Source organism: Ascaphus truei, chromosome 4, assembly GCF_040206685.1.
Source record: "Ascaphus truei isolate aAscTru1 chromosome 4, aAscTru1.hap1, whole genome shotgun sequence".
Lineage (NCBI taxonomy): Eukaryota > Metazoa > Chordata > Amphibia > Anura > Ascaphidae > Ascaphus > Ascaphus truei.
This window is the reverse complement of record NC_134486.1, coordinates 371067778-371095591: the sequence shown is the minus strand read 5'-3', so window position 1 is coordinate 371095591 and position 27814 is coordinate 371067778. Positions and strand designations below refer to the sequence as shown.

Here is a 27814-nt window from a genome sequence, read left to right as displayed (position 1 = left end):
ACAACATCAGGAAGTATTGTAAACACAATCGCACTGAAACACTTCACTAACATCACACACAACACCTACCTCAACACACACATCAACAACTTTTAACAACACATCACAACTTACACACACAACACCTCTACAACACCTACAATAACGCACATCACAACAACAACACCAAACACACATCTTCACAACACAAAACATGCCACCCAAAAAACACCTTCGCAAAACAAAACATACACACCCTGACAATGAACGTGACACGCACACACACACACAAATTATATGTACTGCACCACACAATGCACACACCCATTTCACACACATTGAAATCCACGCACACAATGCTAACAAACAACTCACAACGGAATACACAATAGGTCAACAACAAATCCTCACAACCACAACATCAACACCAACACATTACACACAACAACATCACACACTAATTCCATTTAATACACACACAGCAGGTATATCAAACGCACAAATACACACACAGCATCCTAACACAACTACTCAACAACACACACACACACAACATCACCTGCTAATGAAACACTACAGCGCCAAACACGCCTTGCACAACAAAGAGACAGAGCAAGGATCAGAAGAGCAACACAACAAGAACAACAACAACAAAAACACAGAGACACACCCACTACATCAACAGACGCTCACACTACAGAACACCAACAACGTACTACAACATCCAGACCCTCAGAGACTACAGAACAGCATGAGGCACGCCTTGCAAAAGACCAACAACGTGCTACAACATCACGAGACGCAGAGACTACAGAACAACATGAAATACGTCTGCAGAAAATGCGACTACGAGCTACAACAAGAAGAGCCACCGAGACTCCACAACAACATGAAACACGCCTTGCTAAAGACAGAACAATACGGCGCACATCAAAACAACACCAAGACACACCAACACACACAGTACAACAAGCACTACAAGACACACATACTACATGTACGCATTCAACTAATTACACTTTGCTACGTGCCGCTTTCATATATAATCCACACATACTATACCAGCAACATCCAAAGGTCAACATTGGACACATGGACACTATATGTCGCTACTGTCAAGCAAAAAAATTCCAACATGAATCAGCTGGAATGTGCTGCAGCAATGGCAAAGTTCAGCTACCACCTCTACACTCACCCCCAAATCCACTTCTTTCATACATGTCAGGGACAACTTCAGAATCTAAACATTTCCTACAAAACATACGCAAATACAACTCCTGTTTCCAAATGACATCCTTTGGTGCTACATCCATAGTTGAACAAATTGGATTTAAAAGTACTTTTAAAGTACAAGGTCAAGTTTACCACAGGGCCGGCTCTCTTCTCCCATTACCAGACCAAGATCCACAATTCTTGCAAATTTACTTCATGGGCGATGAACAACAAGAAGCTGATCAACGATGCCATTGGATACCCAATACAAGACGTGACATTGTCATCTCCTTACAAAGGATGTTACATCAACACAACCATCTCATTAACACATTCAAAACATCACTTGAACGCATGCCAACTGATGACTATCAAGTCATTATCCGAGCCGACAAAACACCAGTGGGTCAACATGAACGTCGCTTTAATGCACCTCAAATCAACGAAGTCGCTATTGTTATAGCGGGGGAACAATTTAATACACGGGACATAATTCTTCAGCGGCGCGCTCATTCACTCACACGCATTTCTGAAACACATCGCTCATATGATGCTCTTCAATACCCTCTCATACTTTGGAACGGTGACGATGGCTATCACTTCAACATCATGCAAGTACACCCAACTTCAAAGGCAAACACTAACAAAACTGTATCCGCTATGGACTTCTACGCTTACAGATTAATGATACGAGATGCATCGCAAAACCACATTTTACATTGTCGACAACTATTTCATCAGTTTATTGTTGACATGTATGCTAAAATTGAAAGTGAGCGTCTTCTATACATACGCTTACATCAAAAAAAAACTACGCGTTGATCAATACATACATCTCAGGGATGCTGTTGGCAACGATGGTAACGTTGAGAACATTGGAAAAATGTTCATTCTACCAGCAACATTCACGGGAAGTCCTCGTCACATGCACGAATATGCTCAGGACGCTATGGCATATGTTCGCGCATATGGACGACCAGACTTTTTTATTACATTTACATGTAATCCAGCTTGGCCAGAAATAAAACAAGAACTTCAGGATGGACAGGCTCACAGTGATCGACACGACTTAATCGCAAGAGTATTTCGCCAAAAACTCATCACATTAATTCACATCATCACTAAGACTTATATATTTGGACAAACACGATGCTGGATGTACTCAATAGAATGGCAGAAAAGAGGTCTTCCACATGCTCATATTCTTATATGGCTCAAAGAAAAACTACATTCCATTGACATCGATAACGTTATCTCTGCTGAGTTGCCTAATCCTCAAGAAGACCCTATACTATTTGCAATAGTCACTAAAAATATGATTCATGGACCATGTGGAAACATCAATATTCATGCACCATGTAGGAAAGACGGTAAATGCACCAAACAATTCCCTAAAACATTCATTGCAGACACACAAAGTGGAGATGATGGATATCCTCAATATCGAAGACGCGCTCCCACAGACGGCGGATACACAGCAACAATTACTATTCGCAACAACAAACACATCCAAGTCGACAACAAATGGGTTGTTCCATATTGTCCACTTCTAACAAAAATTTATAACGCACACATTAATGTGGAATACTGTAATTCTGTTAAATCAATTAAATACATTTGCAAGTATGTCAACAAAGGAAGCGACATGGCCATTTTTGGAATCACAAATGAACACATCCATGACGAAGTTACACTCTACCAGCTAGGAAGATATATAAGTAGTAATGAAGCCGTTTGGAGGATTTTCGCTTTTCCCATTCACGAACGACACCCAACCGTTGTTCACCTGACTATTCATTTAGAAAATGGACAGAGAGTATATTTCACACCTGCCAACGCAGAGGCACTTGCTGCTCAACCACCAAACACTACTTTAACTGCCTTCTTTCAATTATGTCAACACGACTCTTTTGCACGCACATTGCTTTATCCACAAACTCCACGATATTACACTTGGAATGCATCCACAAAACAGTTCAAGAAAAGAAAGCAGGGCACACCTGTTCCCGGAACTGATGCCCTTGCAAGTGAAGCCTTAGGGCGTGTCTACACAGTTCACCCAAACAACGCTGAATGCTTCTTTCTCAGAATTCTACTTCATACCGTTCCAGGCCCAACATCTTTTGACGCTATAAAAACTGTCAACGGTCAAGTGTGTGAGACTTATCGAGAAGCTTGCCAAAAACTTGGATTACTAGAGGATGATCAACACTGGAATACTACATTAGCCGAAGCTGCATTACAGTCATTGCCAACCAAAATTCGAAATCTTTTTGCCATTATCCTTACCATGTGCAACCCATCAAACCCCAACACTCTATGGAACACATATCGAGAAAGCATGAGTGAAGATATACTTCACAAAGCACAGAGACACAACCCATCACTCAATGTTACCTTTTCACCTGACATTTTCAACGAGGTACTCATATTGTTAGAAGATACATGTCTCTCTATCAATAACAAAACACTACTTCAATTAGGTCTAGAAGCTCCCCAACGTCATCATCACGATGTACTCAATACAGACCTTATGCGAGAGAAACAATACAATATTTCCATACTACAAGAATATGTTGCCACAAGAAAACCAATGTTAATTCCACAACAACTTAACACCTATGACAACATCATGCAGCACATAAACAACGAACAAGGTGCAATCCTGTTTCTTGATGCTCCAGGTGGAACAGGCAAAACATTTCTCATAAATTTACTCCTTGCAGAAATAAGAATGCACAATCATGTTGCACTTGCACTTGCATCATCTGGCATTGCAGCCACTCTTATGGATGGAGGAAGAACTGTGCACTCAGCTCTTAAATTACCACTAAACATTGCTCATGAAGAAAACCCAACATGTAATATTACCAAGACATCTGGCCAAGCCCGTGTTCTTCAAATTTGCAAACTTATTGTTTGGGATGAGTGTACCATGGCGCATAAAAAAGCACTTGAAGCCCTTAATAGAACCTTGCAAGACTTGCGTAACAATAAACAAATAATGGGTGGTGCTGTCATTCTTTTAGCTGGTGATTTCAGACAAACACTTCCAGTCATACCACGATCCACACCAGCAGACGAACTTCATGCATGCCTTAAATCCTCTATTTTATGGCCACATGTCAAACATTTTCCATTAACAACCAATATGCGAGTCCAACTTCTCGGCCACTCAAATGAACAACTTTTTGCACACACACTTCTTCAAATAGGTGAAGGCACTTTACCTACTGACTTAACATCAGGTGAAATTGCTTTTCCCACACATTTTTGTCACATGATGACATCACTTGAAGATCTCATACATCACGTCTATCCAAATCTCTTACACAATTACACAAACCACCAGTGGCTCTGTGAAAGAGCCATCCTTGCTGCCAAAAATACTTCTGTCAATGACATCAATCATCAAATTCAAGACATTATTCCAAACACAATTACTCAATACAACTCAATCGATACAGTTGTGGATTGCGATGAAGCCGTTAACTATCCACCTGAATTCCTACACTCCCTCGAACCATCAGGGATGCCACCACATCATCTTCGCCTCAAAGTTGGAGCACCCATCATGCTACTTCGCAACCTACACACACCTAACCTTTGTAATGGAACCAGACTGTGCATAAAAACATTGATGCCCAACCTAATTGAAGCTACTATCTTAACTGGCAACGCCAAAGGCCAAGATGTCTTCATCCCCCGCATTCCACTCATTCCTACAGACATGCCTTTTACTTTCAAACGGCTACAGTTCCCCATCAAACTAGCTTTTGCTATCACCATTAACAAAGCACAAGGACAATCTATAAAGTGCACTGGTATCAACTTAGAATCACCATGTTTCTCCCACGGCCAGTTATATGTTGCGTGCTCTAGAGTTGGATCCCCCCAACAATTGTACATCTTTGCTCCAACTGGAACTACCAAAAATGTCGTTTACAAACAAGCATTACAATGAACATTGACTTTCCTCAATTTCCATGAACTCTACATATTGCCATAAGAAATTACAAAAAAATGAAAGACACTCAATACACTACTGTCATCTTTTATTACTACATTATTTTACAACACACACTTTAACATTACATCAAATACACTCCTCTCAACAATGGACATTCACATCTTTCAAGAAGCATTTCCAACAATAACATTTTCAAAAATAACTACCGTAACAACTAACATACACTTCAAACATTTGCCCTCATATACATGTGCTTTCTACTACTGTTGATTTACAAACACAATTCTAACTAATATTACATAACATTGGCATCACATTACAACTTTCACATACAACATTTACACATACTTATTCACACTTCACATCCCGGGCAACGCCGATTTTCTCAGCTAGTATATATATATATTTATGAGAGAGATATATTTATATATATATAGAAAAACACGTATTTAAACTCATGCAGACAGGGACTTAACCAGACTTTCAAATACACACAGAAATGTATGTGGGAAAAAAACATTTCATTTTGCAGGTGTGTGTATTTACTGATATGGCTGTCTAAGCACTATTTTCACACAGTGCTCTTTGTTATTTTGCAAGAAAACTCAATGTTACTGAATGAAAAGTGTAGTAATGTTTTCAGAAACGAGATAAAAAAAGGATACATGTTTGTCCCACATGCGGCTATCACAATCCACAAATGTTCAAGCAATTAAAACTAGAAATCCAATTGGCGTTTGAAATAAGGAGTTACAGTTTATACTTTTGTTGACCTTGAAAAGGAAACACAGCAATTTGTTAGCCATTGAGCAGTTTCATTTTGATGAGCAAAGAACAGATACCTGCACACATCTTTTGTGCTACTCTGCAATGGCTGATGAATTGGTGAAAATTATGAATCCGAATTTAGGTTATAAATACATGGTATCAGAAGCAATTTTATCAACTTGCGGACACCAAGCAAGCACACGCCAAATCTATGATTTGATTCGAGCAAAATATCCTTATTACCAAAACCGTCGGCATGCGCGCAATTTTAATTCCTCAATAAGATTCACTTTATCAACTAATGACTTTTTTGAACGTGTGCAGGATAAGCTAGAACACAACTATGGTTTCTGGAAGATTGCCAAAGAAAAACATTTCACCGTGAAAGAAGGCACATATATTGTGGTTAAAGGCATATTTATTCCTAATGCCAATAGCAATGGATCCGCTACTACTGTTCCGTGTGAATCGATACCTGCTGCAATATCTGCACCCTCCATTCCTGAAACCCACATTGTACAAGAACATAACTACTATGATTATGTACCAAGCCTTTCAGCTGAAAATGCATTGGAATGGGTACCCGAAGAAATGAACATACCTCCCGACCAATTGTTTGAAGAAAGCAGTGGCGATTCCTATGAGCGCTTCATGGAGGAGATGTGTGTCATACTGGATTCAGCGGGTGGGTCAAGCGTGGATGAAAAAGCCTTGCATTTCTGGAGCGACCAGTTGCAGCCAGACGAAGAGTTAATTCTAGAAGAATGGTAAATATAACAACCGTTATGAGTTGACTCTGCGTTTAAATTTTTTTTTTTTTCTAACCACCATTTTCCCTTTCAATGCGTGGATACAGCGTAACATAGCAGACTGCATAACATGTAGCGATCACAAACAAATTGTTTCCGAATACAATATAGTAGAACCTGAAAGAGTAGTACACATTGCTGACGGAATAAATATACGTACTTTCCTATCACTTTAAACATATTAGCAACATTTTACCATAACTCTAACACATACCTGTTTTGTTATCATGCTACATCTACAACATTTAAAAGCGGGTCCACCACGTATGACGTGGGACCCTTGTCATGGCCCAAGGCGTCCTTAAAAAGGATTACGGATGTAAGTCCCGCCCCCAAGCGACGTGCGCGCCTCAAAGCCTATTGGCTGTCATGTTTTGTTATAGTAACGGTAACTGCAGTGTGTCATGTGTGCGGCTCAGTGTTTGTAGGCGTCAACTGGGCGTTAGCCGAATGTTAATTGAGTGGGAGGAGTGTTAGCGTGCGTTTCACGCTGGTTTAACATGACGTCACACGTATTGCATTTGCGCATTGTGTTATCGGCCGTCCTTTCTGTCCAAACACGTCTGTTTAAAAAGAATACAGATGTACTCGTTTAGAACGAATGTAGTTTCGTATTCATTGTATTTGAAATAAAGATTTTATGTTTAATCATATTTTCAAGATGTATTGAACGCACAACGTACGCTTTGTTTTGCGCATGCGCAAACAGTTAGTGCAGCCAAGCGTGAAGTGCGTGCGCACACTAAGATGTGCGCGCACATTTTTCAGTATACAGGCAACGTTCACATCATATACATAGTTATGCCTGCTACAAATTTAAAGAAACATTACATACTGATGTACACTTGTACTTCTAACATATAAGTGAGTGACGTGTGTATGTACACAATCATATAGAGCTGTGTAACGCGTTGTCACGGATACATATATAGTAAGGTGCCATCTTTGACCATCATGTGTTTGCTGTATTTCAGAGATGTCGGGGAAGATACAATCAGATCAATGTATGATTTCTGAAGAGTCTACCTTTATACTGCACCGACACACTTTATTCGAGCAAATACCCGGTATGTACCTGGCAGATACCTGGAATGCGCCGCTCCTCACCTCTGACAAGCCCCGTTGCATTTGCCTTCCCAGCCTGGGTTCATGCCTGGCTGATGGGCGGCTGATCTGTTAAATGATAATGATTAGGATTTAATAGGCTGCAATGCTTCGCGTGTCTACCAGATGGCATAAATTCATGAATTGTAATGCAGTATATATATATATATACTGTGCAGTATTGCAGCCAGAGGGAATAAAATGCTTCAATCCCTGCCTGGAAAATAACTCAATGCACTCGGGCAGAAAACAGTCACAAACCTCAATACACCCGGGTATACCCGAATTCGTGGGACTAGCCGAGCTCGAATAAAGTGTGTCGCCAGTGTATGAGATGATTGTGAGGAGGAGCCACCGACTACTATACTACATATGGAACTAATTTTATATTGCTTGCAGCGCTTATTAACAAACAATTAAAAATGTGATACACTTATGCCTATATTGCATAAGCACTTAATTAACATAATGATGTTGCAAAATAGTGCCTCATGAATTTTTATTGAGTGTTCTTTAATGACTACTATCATTTTATGGCATGGTGTGTTTTATATATAACAACCATTCCCACTCTGCTAACACATTTGTGTATTCTATTGTGTAATGGAACGTATGACTGTCGAAACTATGTAACAATAATAATAATAATAATAATAATATGAGCATGTTCATGTATAGCGCTGCTAGTTGTACACAGCGCTTTACAGACACATTTTTCAGGCTCAGGTCCCTGGCCCGTGGAACTTACAATTTATTTTTGGCCGCCTGAGGCACAGGGAGATAAAGTGCTTTGGCCAAGATCACAAGGAGCCGACACCGGGAATTGAACCAGACTCCCCTGCTTCAAACTCTCAGTGCCAGTGTATGTCTTTACTCACTGAGCCACTCCTTCTCCCAATGTAAAGGACACTTATAACCAACTAGCCCTTTATTGTTAAAAAAATCTCTTGTTACATGGGTATGTTGATAAAATGGTTTGGGACTGTAGCAATTAATGTTAATGGCCAGATGTTGTGGTCCCCTACAATGCATGATGTTCTGAATATGACATCAACATCATGTAATGAAGTACGTTTCTGTGTATATTTCATTAACCTAACTAACTATAGTTTACTGTGTTTATTAAACTTTCTAAAAATACATCGTATAGTCAATATGATGATATAAGCTACCATAATAAAGCTGGTGTTATCATTTGTCGGTGTTATACATGGATCCTACACAAATTGATACAGACACAAACAGTTGTCTTAAAAAGTGTGTCTATGCTAATGTGCACGTGATTGACGTTACAATTGTGAGAATACTTGATAATTATCATCATGATAATGATGAAGTGACGTGATTTATATTGCAAAAATATTACCAACATTGTCATATAGGTAAATTAGAAATGCTAAATGACAGTAACATTTGCAACAAAATTGTGTTTTCTGTTAACAGTTTTACACTTGGTACATGTAGGACACATCCACACACGTGTGACTTATACATACACATGTCACAAATGTAAATTAATGTTGACTATTAATTCCTAGCATTAAAAAAACACCAACTTTGCTAAATATAAGATGTAGTACGCATTGTTGTGATTACAGGCATTCATGCATGGAGTGTTATGATCAGTCAATTTCATCCGTGATGAATGAGCTCCCGTAAGTAAACAAATAAGTACAGTTATCCCCTTTTCTCCAAACACCTCTATATTACATGAATGGAATTTATAAGGAAACATACATAAAATGTGATGAAATGGGAGTAATCATTTTCTAATACAATGCACATGAAAGCTCAAGAGTAGCTAAATGCATATACATGATACAGAAAGTACATGTATGTTACATTTGTCTTTAAACCAATATGTTGGGTTTTTACTTAAAATAATTATAGGAAGATTGAGGTAGGCACATCTTATGAGAGATGTCAGCAAATATACATACCATGATCAGTCATACTGGAGATATACCTATAATGCAAAGGAACAATATATAAATAGCAAACATTGACATGCCATCTTCAGTACCGTAAGCAACACAGCAAAGTGTGTATTTGGTGTTAAATGTCCAACACCATGTATATGTAATCACATTCAAAATGTAAATGAGCCTGGTGTACACATCATATGGATGTACATGTTACACTGCACCAATAACATTGTATGTAATCATACTAGAAGCATGAATGAGTATGGGCATAATATGTGTATTGTGTTAGCATAAGGAACAACACAATGCTAAAATATGAGTGCTTTGTTACCCCAGTTGTATTCACATACACACAACTAAAGTACAATTGAAGAGGGATTATATAACCTGTGCAAAAATAACATACCGGTGCCACATCCCTTTGTGCACACAGCAGAGAAAAGAAAGGTGTGCAACCCATATTCATCTGTGTCCTACCAGAAGGGTATATAAAAAAACATTATTGTTAAGATAACATAATGTAAGTATAAAAGTAGAACTTGGAACATATATGTTTTTACTTACAAGAAAAAAATGAATTGATGAGATTCTGGCGTGTCTGGCCACCACTGGCTGTTTGTTCATTTTCAGCAGCTACATGGGTGGGATGCTCGTCTACCAAAGGCTCAGCTAGGTCTGATTGTACATTGTGCCTGAGTGCAACATTGTGCAAAATGCAACAGGCAAGGATAATATCAGACACTTTTTGAGGCTTGTATAGAAGAGCCCCACCAGTTCTGTCCAGACACCTAAATCTGGTCTTGAGTAGGCCAAATGTCCTCTCTATAACAGATCTTGTAGATATATGGGCTGCATTGTACCTCTCCTCTGCTTCAGTTTGAGGGTTTAGCACCGGAGTCAAGAGCCACGGCCTAATTCCGTATCCTGAGTCACCTATAATGAATGGAGCACACATAAGCTGACATTAGTGATCAAATTGTACAATGCCAACATTCCTAAATAAAAATGTGTTTTGTGTTAGAACATGTAAATGTGTACTCACCCAGCAGCCAACCATGTTCAAAATGTCCCTCTTCGAACGCATGGAAGACTGAAGAGTTCCTCAGGATCGAAGAATCGTGACTGGAACCAGGGAATTTGGGTACCACATGCATTATCCTCATCGTGGCATCACATACCACCTGTACATTGAGTGAATGGTAGTGCTTACGATTGCGGTACACATGCTCACTCTGACTAGGTGTAATCAAAGCAACATGTGTGCAATCGATTGCACCCAGCACAGATGGTATCCCTGCTATATTATAAAAGCCAGTCCTGACTTCCAGCCACTCTGTTGCCTCTGTAGGAAAATGAATATAATTCCTAGCGCGTCTATTGAGTGCATAGAGAAACTGGGTCAAGGCCCGCGAGAATGTAGATTGCGAGACCCCGCCCACTATACCCACAGTTGTCTGGTATGACGCGGAAGCAAGATAATGTAATGAGCACAGCATTTTAACAAGCCCAGGGACTGCACGACCTCTGGCTGTGAAAAAATCTAAATCTCCCCTTATCTCCTGATAAAGAGATAAGATTGCTGCTGAACTCAAACAATAGCGACTTACAATCTCCTCCTCACTCATCCCATCTAACAGGGTTCTCTCCCTGTACAGACGCGGACGAGGCACAACTTGTCTCCTCTGTCTTCTCCTCTGATCTCCTGTCCCTCTCCCTGTCCCTCGGCCTGTCCCTCTCCCTGTCCCTGTCGTATCCGCGTGACTGTCACTGTCCCTCGGTGTGTCCCTCCCTTGCCCTATATGATTCTCTTGATCATCAAGCATGTCATAGAAAAGAATGTTCCTCCGTCTCCTAAACAATCTCAACATTTTGAAATGAGTAGCTGTGAATGAGCAGGTAATGTGCGTCCTTTAAATAGGTATGTGATGATGTCAGGTGACATAGTAAAATGCAAGGTGTTACATTAACATAATAAAGTACTTGTGTGGCAAGCTGTGTGCAGTTGTTGTTAGAAGTATTTGTTGTGTGTATTCTGCAGGGAATGATGATATTTGCCAATGATGTGACGTGAAGCTTTGTACAAACATTGGTTGAAAATAAATAGTTTAATGTGCAATGCATGTAACAGTTGTGAACGCAACAGTCAGTCATGTAATGAGACAAAAAGGCTGAGATTGACGTGGGAAAAGTTTTGTGTAACATGTGTAATTAGCCATGTTATTGTGACATGTTGCCAACAATGAATAGTCGTGTGCATATGCATGCATTTCTGTAATGATGATAGTTGCTATAGAATGAGTTTACAAGGTGTCCCAATGATGAATTACTGTACATGTGTGTATAAGTTAGGTTGAAGTGCTTGTAATGCTACGGTTACAATGTAAACATGCAATGTGATTGAGCGTCCAATAAGTGACATCATGAAAATAGGGAGGACCCAAACCTAGATGTAAACATGAGAATTTAGATGTACATGAACGTTTAAAGATGCGTGACACATTACAAGCATTGTGTAATGTAAAGGAACATGAATATACTGTGTATGTGTGACATGTGTGACATGTGTGACATCATGTAAACAATTGTCGCTCAATTCAGTAAAATGTGTGATATGATGTGAGGTTCTCCTTTAAGAGTTGAGTATAGTATTTTCCCTTGACACAACATCACATGATGAGTAATGTGACACGCAAATGCTGAAAACATGTAAAAGTAGAATGTTATGCAAATAATACACGTCAGCTGTGACACAATGCAGGGAATGCCCCCCACACTGTAATGCAAATCCCCTTTGTATTGTGAGCAATGAAACGTAAACAGTACTATACTGTTATACGTCCCCGCTCCATTGACTCCATTGATGTACAGAAGATTTTTTTTTTCTAAGTGCCGTTCCGGCAGCCTTAGCAATCGTTCTCCCGTCCAAACTGCCAACTTTAGTTGGCGGGAGAAATCGGCCATAACATCTCAATTTCGTAGTGCCGATCAGGCCCGATAAGCTGTTTTTTTTTGTTGAATCCAGCCGATTTAAAAAAATGGCGATCAGTGGCGAAAACAGGCTTATCGGCAGGCGACTGGCCATAACAAAATAATCGGCTCCGAAACCTGCCGAAATCAAGCACTTATCGGCGCTTACTGAATCTCAAACCCAATTTTGGCTATAAAATGGTGATAATTCCCTTATCAACGCTTACTGCATGAGGCCCTTAAAGAGGATACATTGGACGTCAATGTCAGTTAATGTAAAGGTTGCAGAATCTGCTTGAAATTCATTAGAAATTGCCCTAAACTACTCCATAACTCTTAAATAAAGGCATACAAAGAGAAGTATGCCATTCACTTTTCATCATCCCAAAGATGGTACAACATTTGAAATACAAGAAAGAATCACACTTCATACTGTCCCATGTATCTGCTGAAGTGTCCATGTAGCTACATTTACATTGGTGCTGTAAGACAACATGACTATTGAAGACGCGATTTATTGAACACCGTAGCAATATACAGAGGGGCTTTTTGGATCTTCACACTGAAAAGCTTAAAGCCACGAGGTCTTAATAATGATTTTGAATTTGACTTGCTTCCTGTAATTGTTATTTTTCTGTTAATTGATGTGTTAAGATGCCTGTTGTTTCTGTTTGAAGCGTATTACGCTTGATTGCATCTTTGTTTAGTATGCTATAAATTGTGTTTAACTACTGTATTATGCATTTTTTTTGTATTTTGCTTCTATTATTTATGATTTCTTTCTTTTTACCACAGAATGGTGTTTGCCTTTTCTGTGTGCTGTTGCTGGTCTGTATTTACACATTTCCATCCTGATGTTGTTCCGTAGCCGATTTGAGCTGGTGTATCACACCCATGGATTATGTTATAGGTAATTTACGTTGTGACGTCATTCCACTCATGGCTTTGTTACATCCTCATGTTGGCTATGCCATGTCATCACTCACCGAAAACCCCATATGTACAGAAGGAGTAATGGATTCTGGATGGAGGAGCGTGGAGGGAGTTTGCCTCAAGGGATATAAATATTAGTATGTATGTCTATGATATATGACCCTGATGAAGGTGACAAAGTCAATCACACAAGCACCCACACAAACAACAAATAGCACTAGACAACCCACACAGATATTGCAAAAAACAAGAAAACCTCACATATACTCAAACTTCTTATGGCCTAGTGTGTCCTCTCTCCCTCCCAACAGCACTGCCAGTGTATGTGGGTTTATATACTTTAGCACACGGGAAACTCTCACCACTTTTTTCCACCATGTTACTGGTAGTGTGACATTCATCGCAACATTTAATGCAGTTTTTGCTGTAACATCATGCGGCTTTTGTGTTGATGAATGCAGACATATTTGTATGTTCGTTTTTACAAGGTGCCATATTAGCTCATGTGGAATGGAGTTTGATGTATCTAGGTCTAAGTTTCCTTATACCTTCTTCTCCTTGAGGATTTTACTCAATTGAAGCGGCTCTATTGTGGATTCTCCACCTAGAAAGACTGCATGTACAGATATGGTGCCTTCTAGGAAATGAATGGGTTAAACAATAATATAAATGCAAGGTCACAAAACCCTCAAACTGATAAATAAAATAGTAAAATAAAAACTTTTATGTGAACTGATTTGCAAAGTAAATAGAGATTTAAAATATAAAACAAGAATAAACCTTGGCTGCCTCCTCTTCTTCCTCCATCTCACCTCAGGACTTTGCTGACTTTTTTAAGGAAAAGGTGGAATCCATACGTCAGAACATCCCATCTGTTGCCTCCTCCCATCCCACACCGCTTCCTAACTCTCCTCCTGCCTTTCTGTACTCTTTTTCTGCTATCTAGGAGGAGGATGTGTTACTGCTGATCTCCTCTTCTCCCTCTACCACCTGCCCTTTTGATCCCATTCCTTCCCACCTCCTAAAACCTCTTGCTCCTTCTATAATCCCTATGCTCACACAGATCTTTAACTCTTCCCTCTACTCTGGTACTTTTCCATCCTCCTTCAAACATGCAACCGTGATACCATTGCTCAAAAACAGCAAGCTTGACCCTACTTGTCCTTCTAACTATCGACCTGTCTCCCTCCTGCCTTTTGCCTCCAAACTCCTTGAACATCTTGTATTCTCTTGATTGATACACTTTCTCAACACATATTCTCTTCTAGACCCTCTACAATCTGGCTTCCGCACTGCTCACTCTACTGAAACAGCCCTCACTAAAATAACCGACGACCTCCATGCTGCCAAAGACAGAGGTCATTACACTCTGCTCATATTACTCGACCTCTCTGCAGCATTTGACACCGTGGACCACCGTCTTCTCCTCCACATTCTCCATACTCTTGGTATTCTGAAAAAAGCTCTATCCTGGATCTCCTCTTACCTCTCCCATCGTACTTTCAGTGCCTATTTTGCTAACACCTCCTCCTCCTCTATCGATCTCTCTGTGGGGGTACCCCAGGGCTCTGTCTTGGGACCCCTTCTCTTCTCTCTTTACACACTCTAGGTGACCTAATCACATCTTTTGGGTTTAAATATCACCTCTTTGCTGACGACACACAAATTTACCTTTCAACCCCTGACCTTACACCTGCTATACAGACCAAAGTTTCTGAATGTCTCTCTGGAATATCATCCTGGATGGCCATCCGCCGACTGAAACTTAACATGGCAAAAAACAGAGCTCCTTATACTTCCTCCCAAACCTGGCCCTACTACCTCCTTCCACATTACTGTTGGAAATACGATCATTCACCCAGTAGCCCAAGCACGCTGCCTAGGGGTCATACTCGATTCCTCTCTCACATTCTCCTCTCACATTCAAAACGTTTCTAAAACTTGTCGCCTTTTCCTCCGCAATATCACAAAGATATGCCCTTTCCTCTGTTACTCGTCTGCTAAAACTCTGACTCAGGCTCTCATTCTCTCCCGTCTCGATTACTGCAACCTCCTGCTGTCCGGCCTCCCTGCCTCTCACCTGTCTCCCCTACAATCTATACAAAACGCTGCTGCCAGAATCACTCTACTCTTTCGTAAATCTGTCACCGTGTCTCCCCTCCTGAAATCCCTCTCCTAGCTTTCGATCAAATCCCGCATCTCGCACTCAATTCTCCTCCTCACTTTTAAAGCTTTACACTCCTCTGCCCCTCCTTACATCTCATCCCTAATTTCTCGCTATGCACCATCCCGACTCTTGCGGTCTTCTCAAGGATATCTTCTTTCTACCCCCTTTGTATCTAAAGCCCTCTCCCGCCTTAAACCTTTCTCACTGACTGCCCCGCACCTCTGGAATGCCCTTCCCCTCAATACCCGACTAGCACCCTCTCTATCCACCTTTAAGACCCACCTTAAGACACACTTGCTTAAAGAAGCATATGAATAGCACTGTGGATAATCCTGGACACATGAGACATAAAGCTTGGCCCCCTGCAGACGCACTTACTAGAATTTCCTCCTACTGTCTCTATACGTTCTCCTACCTACCAATTAGATTGTAAGCTCCTCGGAGCAGGGACTCCTCTTCCTTAATGTCACTCTTATGTCTGAAGCACTTATTCCCATGACCTGTTTTTATATTATTTGTTATTTATATGATTACAACATGTATTACTACTGTGAAGCGCTATGTATATTTATGGCGCTATATAAATAAAGACATACAATACAATACAAATCATATATCAATGAAACGGATACATACTTATTACTCCTCTATCTGCAATAACTGACACCCCCTTACAATGTCCATAAAAAGCTGTCTAGCATGTGTGGAAATATCAGAGCACTTTGGTATCTTGAAGCTATAAACCATTCACATTGCAGGCCTGATTTAGGAAGGGTGTGGGGCAAAGGATTGTCCTCAAGAACTAACAATGTATATTACCAGTTGTGTAGCACTGCTTCCCCTAGCCCCCCCCCAACCCCTCTGGGAGATCTTGTTAAACTACAGGTGTTGTGGTGCTTGTTACCTGTGAGGGTTCAGGAGAGATGAGCGTCCGCGATGGTAAGGGGAAACAGGACAGGGTTTTGGTTTATCCTTTAGGCTCTTCTCATGGTGTCAGCACCACCAGTCATAGCAGGCTCCAGGTGTGCTGGAGACAGTCCCAACCATGACAGTCTTCAAGCCTACCCCTACCCAATAGACTGTAGACTCAGGCAGGGGTATATAAAACAGGATCCTTTATTGTATCCACTGCAGGTGTTGTTACAGTGAATACAGTTGGCAGCATAGGATCCCAGGCCTCTGGATTGTGCCTAGATCAGCATCCATAGAGGTGTAGCGTACAGCCAAGAGAGTGGGTCAGAAACTAGTAAAAAAATGTTATCTTTATTCGTCCATTAAAAAAGTGAGGTGCAAAGTCCTCCTACATGTTTCGTGCGTCAAGCATGTAGGAGGATTTTGCACCTACGTTTTTTTATTTTTAATGGACGAATAAAGACTTTTTTTTTACTAGTTTCTGACCCACTATCTTGGCTGTGCGGTACACCTCTATGGATGCTGATCTTGACTCTTTTCCAGTGGCAGCACGATTCATATACCAGCACAGGATGGGGACACTCCAGAGATGTGAGTAGGATTCTACATTCAATATGATTCAATATGATGATATTCTTTGTGGTTCAATAGTGTTCCAGGTTCCATCCCAATGAGGTTCTGAGCAGTGGATATTTATCCCCTTGCCCAGTCCCTTCAGGGAATATACACTGGCGACACACTTTATTCGAGCTCGGCTAGTCCCGCGAATTCGGGTGTACTCGGGTGTATTCAGGTTTCTGATCGTTTTCTGTCAGAGTGCATTGCGTTATTTTCCGGCAGGGATTTAAGCTTTTTATTCCGGCTTGCTGAAATACTTCAATGCCGTGAAAATATGCATGGTGGCGCTTGCGAGCTGTTCTCTGTGAAGCCGTCCCCTATAATGAATTGTAATGCAGTATATATACTGTATATATATATATACTGTATAACAACAACCCCTATAAGCCCTAACATACAGTACTGTACACATAGAGTACAGTACTGTATATGCACATACATAAATGATACTACTGTATGGGCGGCGGGGGCGAGATGTGTTTGCAGCAGAGAGAGATCCGCTGCTCTCTCTCTGCGCAAACATCGGCACAATAAAAATTATTTTAAATACATTTTTATTGATACTGTAGATGTGCAGGGGGTCTCCGGAGCTGAATCGCGTTGGTTTCAGGTCTTGGGACCCCCGGCCCCCCGAGATACAGGCCCCTTTAGGGGGTGCCGGTATCCCTCTGCTTGGTTTAAAGGGCCCGATCACGTGATCGCGGCCTGTAAACCAAGCAGAGCAGAGGGATACCGGCACCCCCTAAAGGGGCCTGTATCTCGGGGGACAGGGGGTCCCCAGACCTGAAACCTGTGCGCTTCTGCTCTGGAGACCCTCTGCACATGTACAGTATCAATAAAACACATACAATATACAGTATAAATAAACACTCGTTCTTTACCTTAGCGGCTATGCGCTATGGTAAAGAAGCATCATTTCTGTATTTTAATAATATTGTACAGTGAGCAGGGGGTTCCCTGAGCCAGAAATTAATGCTCAGGGACCCCCCCTGCTCCTGCTCAATATTATTAAAAATACAGAAATGCTGCGTCATTACCATAGCGGATAGCCGCTAAGGCAATGAAGGGGTTAACCCACCGTGCCCGCTTTATTGTGTGTAGTGGGGATGGGTGAGGCGGGGTATTTAGCCCTTGGTGTGAGTTTAGGACTTGCGGGGGGGTTGCGGGTGCACTTAACCCCTTCACGACCGTAGCAGTTAATACCGCTACGGTCATGAAGGGGTTAAGCCCTCCCGCTACCCCCCGCAAGCCCTAAACAAGCACCGTTGGGGCTAATACCCCATTCACCCACCCCCGCTACCCACAATAAAAAAAATACACACACACAGCAGCCGCCAAAAAATAAATAAATAAATCTAAATAAATAAATAAATAAATGACAATAAATACATTTAAAATGAATTTTTATTGATAGTGTAGATGTGCAGGGGGTCTCCGGAGCTGAATCGCGTTGGTTTTAGGTCTGGGGACCCCCTGCTCCCCGAGATACAGGCCCCTTTAGGGGGTGCCGGTATCCCTCTGCTTAGTTTAAAGGGCCCGATCACGTGATCGCGGCCTGTAAACCAAGCAGAGCAGAGGGATACCGGCACCCCCTAAAGGGGCCTGTATCTCGGGGGGCAGGGGGTCCCCAGACCTGAAACCTGTGCGCTTCTGCTCTGGAGACCCTCTGCACATGTACAGTAACAATAAAACACATACAATATACAGTATAAATAAACACTCGTTCTTTACCTTAGCGGCTATGCGCTATGGTAAAGAAGCATCATTTCTTTATTTTAATAATATTGTACAGTGAGCAGGGGGTTCCCTGAGCCAGAAATTAATGCTCAGGGACCCCCCCTGCTCCTGCTCAATATTATTAAAAATACAGAAATGCTGCGTCATTACCATAGCGGATAGCCGCTAAGGCAATGAAGGGGTTAACCCACCGTACCCGCTTTATTGTGTGTAGTGGGGATGGGTGAGGGGGGGTATTTAGCCCTTGGTGTGAGTTTAGGACTTGCGGGGGGGTTGCGGGTGCACTTAACCCCTTCACGACCGTAGCAGTTAATACCGCTACGGTCATGAAGGGGTTAAGCCCTCCCGCTAACCCCCGCAAGCCCTAAACAAGCACCGTTGGGGCTAATACCCCATTCACCCACCCCCGCTACCCACAATAAAAAAAAATACACACACACAGCAGCCCCACAATTAATAAATAAATCTAAATAAATAAATAAATACATGAAGAGAAATAAATATATACTGTATATATATACTGGATATATATACAGTATATATATAATAACAATCCCTATACATATACAGTATATACTTTGTATATATATATACACTGTATACATATATATATATATATATATATATATATATATATATATATATATATATATATATATATATATATATATATATATATATATATATATATACAGTATATATGCACACATGATGAACCAATATACAAATACATGTAGAATGGTTATCAAAATCATACTGTCCTACAGATAACGCTTCTCTATACAGACAAGAATAATAATCCATTTAATAATCCTAACTGATTTTACAATATAAAACATAACATTCCAATCCACACAGTACATTGCATTTACATTGTATAAATGATGCATAAAATCTATGCACCATATACATTCTGCAAATGAATGTTAACAATATAATTGCAAGCTACTCTACCAGTAAATACAAACACTTCCAAACAATTCAACTATTTTAACCAATCAAGTATACAAAAATCAATATATACTGTAAGTACCAACCAGAAAACACAATTTAAAACCAAAGCTAACTCTTACAATACCAAGGATTACATCTATCTAATTGTAAAAAAACCTTATACATTATACACAGCATTGTTTAAAGCCCCCTCCCCCCTAATGTTTCTGTTAAACAGATTACACTGAAGGGAGAGAGATGTAAAGGCCTAAAGCCCCCTCCCCCCTAATGTTTCTGTTAAACAGATTACACTGAAGGGAGAGAGATGTAAAGGCCTAAAGCCCCCTCCCCCCTAATGTTTCTGTTAAACAGATTACACTGAAGGGAGAGAGATGTAAAGGCCTAAAGCCCCCTCCCCCCCAATGTTTCTGTTAAACAGATTACACTGAAGGGAGAGAGATTTTACAGAAACACACATTAGTGGGGAGGGGGCTTTAAACAGATTACACTGAAGGGACAGAGATGTTTCTGTTACCAGTAAATCTCCCTCCCTGCATTGCTAACCACCCTCACCCCCTACCCACATACCATTACCACCCCCCATCCTGGCCATGGCCCCTCCGCTTCTGCAAAACAGACACAAAAATTAAAACATACAAAGTAATGTCCCCTAACCCCTTAATCACCATAGCGGTTATTAACCGCTACAGTCATGAAGGGGTTAACCCACCCTCACCCACCACTCGGGATGCCTACATACCCTCCCACACTAACCCCCCCCACCCGTGAGGCCTAACCACCCAGTCAGTACCCACAAGGGAGGCCTACCCACATACCGTTGGGGAAACACCCCACCCCCAGTACCCACAATAAAAACCGTACAATGACCCACAATAAACAGCATTCTATTTATTAAATACATTACCCACCCCCTGTGCCCCCCCTTAAATACAAGATTTATTCTTTTACATTCAGGGTCCATAACGCAGCCCCACGCTAGTCCCCGGTGGGCTGGCAGGGCACCTGGACAGACCTACAGTTTACCAGCAGCATTCCACAGGTTCTGGAGGCCTGCTGGTGGATCCTGCCAGCACCATAGCCCTCAGGTGGTCTCCTTGGGTCACCGTGGGCCACAATTGGGTCCCCACGGTAGGCCCAAGGATGTCTGGGAGCCCCGGGTCAAACCCACAGGTGTCTGCGGGGCCTCGGGTGGTTCCCATGTGGGTCTGGAGAACTCACGGGTGCTCACTACGGGTCCGCGGTGCCCCCACAGAAGTGGGACCACACATCATCATCCCCGCACCTATGGGTCGGAGGTGCCCCCACGGAAGTGGGACCACACATCGTCATGCCCGCAGACTACGGGTCGGAGGTGCCCCCACAGAAGTGGGACCACACATCGTCATCCCCACATGTGTCACCCGTGGAACACATGGCCGCCCTCACATGGTATGGTAGCCAATCAGAGTAGGGATGGAGTTCCCACGCTCTGATTGGATACCATACCATGTGAGGGCGACCATGTGCCTTTTCATGACGTCATCTTAAAGGCAATTGAAGCAAAGCCATTCTGATTGGCTGTGCTTTCATTCCCTTTAAGTGACGTCATCATTTTTTTTTTGTCGGCCAAAACACATGGTTTTCATGGTCCAATCAGGACCGTGGGAACCATGACGCAAAATGTGACGTCATAGGCCTTTAAAAGCCTATGTCGTCTCATTTTGAAGCCAGACACCGCGGAGGAAGGACCTCCGGAGAAGAAAGAAGACCAGGGCGTGGCCGCAGATGGGGAGAAGACCCCGCCCCGCTGGAAGGATATAGAAGAAAGAAGAACACAGATGAAGATAAAGATGGATTACAACTAGAAGACCCGTGGATTGGTTTGGATTTTTAGTTTAATGTTTATTATTTTATGGTTTTTTATTTTATGGGTTCCTGATCGTGGATTGGTTCGTGAGTAAGCTGGGCAACGGGAGTCGGTGGGGGCAAGTAATGGTAAGTGAACTACAGTAAAGAAATGTATTTTATTTAACTTGTTAATTTTTTCAAAAGGTTTTTTAACATGTGTATTTTTTTTTTTTTGTGGTATATCATTTCTTGCCACTGTATGTATGTATGTATATATGTCTAGAGAGATATATACATACAGTACAGTACAAGGTAAGAAATGATGTTGTTTTAAAAGCTGGATTAGATGTGTTTTAAATTATTTTGTGTATGCTGCTACAGTATGCTTTATTGTGAGTTTAAAGTATTTTAAAATTAGATAGATGTACTGTATTCCTTGGTATTGTATTGTGTGTTTGAGGAAGGTCAGGGATAGGCTTGGTTTGTAAAGGTTGTATTTTTGTCGGTACTTATATTTTTTCAAAGGCTTAATTGTTCTGCTCTAGGCGTGAATTTGTTAATGGTTTTATTGTTCGTGGATCTAGTGTGAATTGTTTAGGGATGTAAATAATGATTGCTAATTGAGTTTTGTTTACTTGGTTGATTAATTTGCAGAATGTATATGGTGCATAGATATTTAGGCATCATTTATATTGGAATGTAAGTTGTTTAAATGGCTTTTCAGAGGTTTAGTGATGATTTACAGTAGATTGAGAGATCAGTTATGAATATTAAAGGAAATTGATTTTAATTTAGTGTGTATGTATGGAGAAGTGTTTGGTTGTAGGACAGTGCTTTTGATAACCCTTCTACATTTATTTGTACTGTATAAAGGTTTATCATGGGTGTGTATATAACGTTTGTGTATATATATATATACTGTATATATCTCTCTCTCTCTCTCTCTGTCTCTCTGTATATATATATACAGTATATATATATAGTTGCATGATGAAGCCACAGTACAAATTCATGGGTGAAGGGTGGGTATCGTGCCTGTGTGGCTTAACCCCTTAATTACCTTTGCGGTTATTATCCGATAAGGTGTTTAAGGGGTTAATTGATATCTGAATGTACTTGCAATGTATTGCCTTGGTTTTGGCTATGTATTGTGTGGGCAAGAGAAGGAAGGCGCTGGCGTCGGACACTTCGTATTGATGAGGTCAGTAGTACTTTATTTATTTGTATATGCTAGTTAATGTTTTTAATAATGGGCAATTAATCTATTATCCATATCTGGATAATAGTTATTTTGCACATTATTGTACTGTAGGTGTTGGGGGGGAGGGTGTATGTATTGAATGTATAGGTCAGGTTTATTTTTTTTACATTCAGGGTTTGAGTCCGTGGTTTTGCGTGGGGCCTATGGAGACCACCTGTGGGTATCCTCGGGTATCCTAAAGGGTAGCAGGCTGGTGGTTCCACGGGTGACACATGCGGGGATGACGATGTGTGGTCCCACTTCTGTGGGGGCACCTCCGACCCGTAGGTGCGGGGATGATGATGTGTGGTCCCACTTCTGTGGGGGCACCGCGGACCCGTAGTGAGCACCCGTGAGTTCCCCAGACCCACATGGGAACCACCCGAGGCCCCGCAGACACCTGTTGGTTTGACCCGGGGCTCCCAGACATCCTTGGGCCTACCATGGGGACCCAATTGTGGCCCACGGTGTCCCAAGGAGACCACCTGAGGGCTATGGTGCTGGCAGGATCCACCAGCAGCCCTCCAGAACCTGTGGAATGCTGCTGGTAAACTGTAGGTCTGTCCAAGTGCCCTGCCAGCCCACCAGGGACTAGCATGGGGCTGCGTTATGGACCCTGAATGTAAAAGAATAAATCTTGTATTTATGGGGGGGCACAGGGGGTGGGTAATGTATTTAATAAATATAATGCTGTTTATTGTGGGTCATTGTAGTGTTTTTATTGTGTGTACTGGGGTGGGGGTGGGGTGTTTCCCCAACGGTATGTGGGTAGGCCTCCCTTGTGGGTACTGACTGGGTGGTTAGGCCTCACGGGTGGGGGGGTTAGTGTGGGAGGGTATGTAGGCATCCCGAGTGGTGGGTGAGGGTGGGTTAACCCCTTCATGACTGTAGCGGTTAATAACCGCTATGGTGATTAAGGGGTTAGGGGACATTACTTTGTATGTTTTAATTTATGTGTCTGTTTTGCAGAAGCGGAGGGGCCATGGCCAGGATGGGGGGGGGGGGGGTAACGGTATGTGGGTAGGGGGTGAGGGTGGTTAGCAATGCAGGGAGGGAGATTTACTGGTAACAGAAACATCTCTCTCCCTTCAGTGTAATCTGTTTAAAGCCCCCTCCCCCCTAATGTGTGTTTCTGTAAAATCTCTCTCCCTTCAGTGTAATCTGTTTAACAGAAACATTAGGGGGGAGGGGGCTTTAGGCCTTTACATCTCTCTCCCTTCAGTGTAATCTGTTTAACATAGACAAAGTTTAAGGGAGTAAACCCTTGGAATACTGTGGCTACCAAAACCGTGGTGGTATTGATTATGTAAGCCTGTGGTTGCAGGAGGTAGACATCCTTCAAGTATGAAAGCAATAAGCAACAGAAGTATATCCGTATAGACTAATGCAGGGCGGGGGGCCAAAACCGGGGGAAATACCAGCGAGCACGTCCAGGGAAATGCCCAAAGGTAGACCCCTATGAGCCGGTAAGTATAAGCCTCACCCACGCCCTGTGTCACGGAATAACCCCAGCGGTCAGTACTCACGACTCCTTAGTGATCTGCCAATAAGCTGGTTTAGAGTTGCACAGCGGTCTGCTGCATAGTGATGTCCTTGCGTGCTCCAGCCGGAAATGAGAGAGGTAGATGAAAAAACAAGTGACGCCGCGGTCACAGCTCCTCCAAACAGCCAAAACGCATGTAGAAAAAATAAAAAACTTTATTGATTGAACAAGTGAACAACAGCCATAGTTAACCTCTGACGCGTTTCGTCCGGGTTACGGACTTTTTCAAAGAGTAACTCCCTAAGCCTGAGACAATCTCTATATAGACAGAACCGCGCTCTGATTGGTCACAAATTAATTGAAGGGTAAACCCCTCTCATATACAGAATAATGAGTATTAACTCACGTTATACAATCCAATACAGAGACCGTCACATGCAAAACACCAAACCAAATGTGAAACTTACATACAACATACAAAAAAATAAGTTAAAAACAAGAGTTAAAAACAAAGACTGCTGATTAATCACAAAAATAACTAGTTAGGAAAAAAAATAACTAGTTAGGAAAAAATATAAGGAAAGTGCTTAAGTTATACATATATAAGCTAATAATAAAAACATACAAAAGTATATATAGTCCAACTCACTACATTGCAATAAAAATAATTCATATTTGGAATACGGATGACATGTTAATCAATAGAATATAATAACTAGATTCATATACAATTGATTGATGTTGTATATATACCATGACACAATAATGAATTACTAAAATGTACCCTGAGCCACCCATCAGGAAGACACCAGAGAGATATAAACTTTACAAAAGGATTCACGTAGATTGTATACAGGGATTTTTTAGCTTGTCAAAAAATGTTTTAGCTCCCACTCTTGGTTGATACCTGATGGATAGAGGGTGCATAAGGTGTAAATCCAAAACATTTCACGTTTATTCAATGTATTCTCTCTGTCTCCGCCTCTAACGTGGCTAGGGATATGTTCTAAGGCTGCATAGGAAAAATTGTTAATTCCTCCTTTAGGGCACAAAGAAAAATGTCTTGGTACAGGATGTATTAAATCCTTCTTTTTGATTAATCTCACATGTTCCGCAATTCGTACTTTCAACGGTCTGATCGTACGCCCAATATACCGTTGGTCACATCCACAAAACAAAATATAAATAACAAAACTGGAATTGCAGTTTATAAAGCTCTTGATATAAAAACTTTTTTTACCAGAATTTATCATTTTAGTTGGTTTAACATATTTGCACATAGAGCAGATACCACAGGAAAAGAAACCTTTTGGTATCCCCTGTATTCGTGGATAACTTGATTGTGAACTAAACAAGCTAGGCGACAGATGTGTCGCAATTGTTGGAGCCTTTCGAAATACAAAACGGGGTCCATCTTTGACATATTCCTTAATGTCTTTATCCAGTGACAGGGTTTTCCAATGTTTTTTGAAAATATCACGTATGAGATGAGATTGGCGATTGTATGTGGAAATGAATAAAGGACTTTTTTCCCTGTCATCGGAAAAGGACTGTGAAGTGTCTCTATGTCTAGAATGTCTGTTATTCTTTATTAATGTAGATCTCTCAACGAGATTAGCTGACTCAAATGCAGATGTAATGTCACTATCCTTATAACCTCTGGCTGAAAAGCGTTCAGCCAGAATTCTAGATTGTTCCAGAAAGCTATCATGATCAGAGCACAGTCTCCTAAGCCTAAGAAACTGTGCTTTAGGGATGCTTTTAATGAGTGAACGAGGGTGATTGCTCCGAGCAGACAACAAGGTATTCCTAGAGTTTGGCTTGCGAAAAATATTCGTCTGTATACTCATGTTATGGTCGATGTACAAGAGGAGGTCTAGATAGTGGATGTGATTTATATTATGTTCATATGTAAACTTTATATTTAAATCATTATTATTTAGACTCTCAACAAATGCTATGAGTGATGACTCATCACCCTCCCATATCATCTAACTCACTACTTTGTTAAACTGGAACGGTTACTGGTCCAAAACATAAGACTTTGGTGGGACATAACATCATTAGAAAACTACATTTTGAGTAATAGGATCCCACGGGGTTTACGCATTAAGAAAACCCTCACATTTGGTTTTCTAAACAAGCAGTTTGAATCGGATTGGACTAATGCCTTAAATATTTGTTCAGTTACATTAATGGAACTCATAATCCAACAAAAAACTAAGGAAAAGGAATTGCTGATGATAGAAATTAATACCCTAAGAACCAATTTGAAACCTTTTGCCAAAATGGAGCAGTTCATAAAAAATGATAAAACCCTCTTGTCTAATATAGAATCCATTGAAGACACTATCAGTGACAAGAAACAATTTAAGTTTGAAAGAGACCGCATGGACTATGCCAAATGTCAGGTTTATTGCTGGCAAAAACCCCAATATCGGGATAAAGGGGGTCCAAATACAGCCAGGGACTCCAGGTCTTCTAATAAAGGGGGTTCCAGAAAAACACCTAATAAATCAATACTTAAAAATAAACCATTAGAGGCATCAAGTGTGGACTCGGATTTCTCTGACCATGATCTCAGGTCACACTCGGTCTCATTTGAGGGGTCATCAGATCATATAAGGGACAATCACGGGAGATCCAGGAGTGATAGCAGATCCTCCATTACATCTACTAAGAGTAACTCTAAACCCCTGGATCCATCTTCCTCTTCTTTTTTAGCAATAGGATCAAGAAGCCGCAGAGAACCAGACGATCAAGGAGGAAACGGAGACACACGCGGGAGGACAAAAAGGAAGAAATATACCTAGATGTCCCAAGTAACAATAATGTTATCAACCTCTCAGGGGTGGACCTTTCATTTGAACAGTTATCTTTGCTCAATAAGGGGTTGGGATTCGCACCATCGCAGGACTTTCAGTTGTTTCAAACGGTTATAGATTTACAAAAATTTACCAGAAAGCTAAGTTTAAAGAAGTTCTTCTCTTCCAGGAGTCAGTTTGCTCCTTTGGAAGCAGATGTTCAATCATTGGATGTAGATTTGAGTGTGAATATTGATACAATGTTGTCAGATACAGTTCAGGTTGATAATTCGACTTTTAATTTTCAGGAAACATGTGTTTTGTCAGACATGAATGTGTTGTTGGAACAACAGGGGGAACCCCTTAATAACTTTAGTCAACCATTTTTTGGGAATCATGAATCAA

General features: G+C 41.2%; 1 protein-coding gene across 1 annotated transcript; it reads left to right on the top strand.

Annotated features, from left to right (window-relative positions):
* The first annotated feature begins 549 nt into the window (after positions 1-549).
* LOC142492421 (uncharacterized) lies at positions 550-27418 on the top strand. Its single transcript, XM_075595063.1, is given in 3 exon segments — positions 550-1995; positions 1997-4315; positions 26750-27418. Coding segments are annotated over 3 exon segments (4164 nt in total). The 5' UTR covers positions 550-819.
* Positions 27419-27814: the final 396 nt, after the last annotated feature.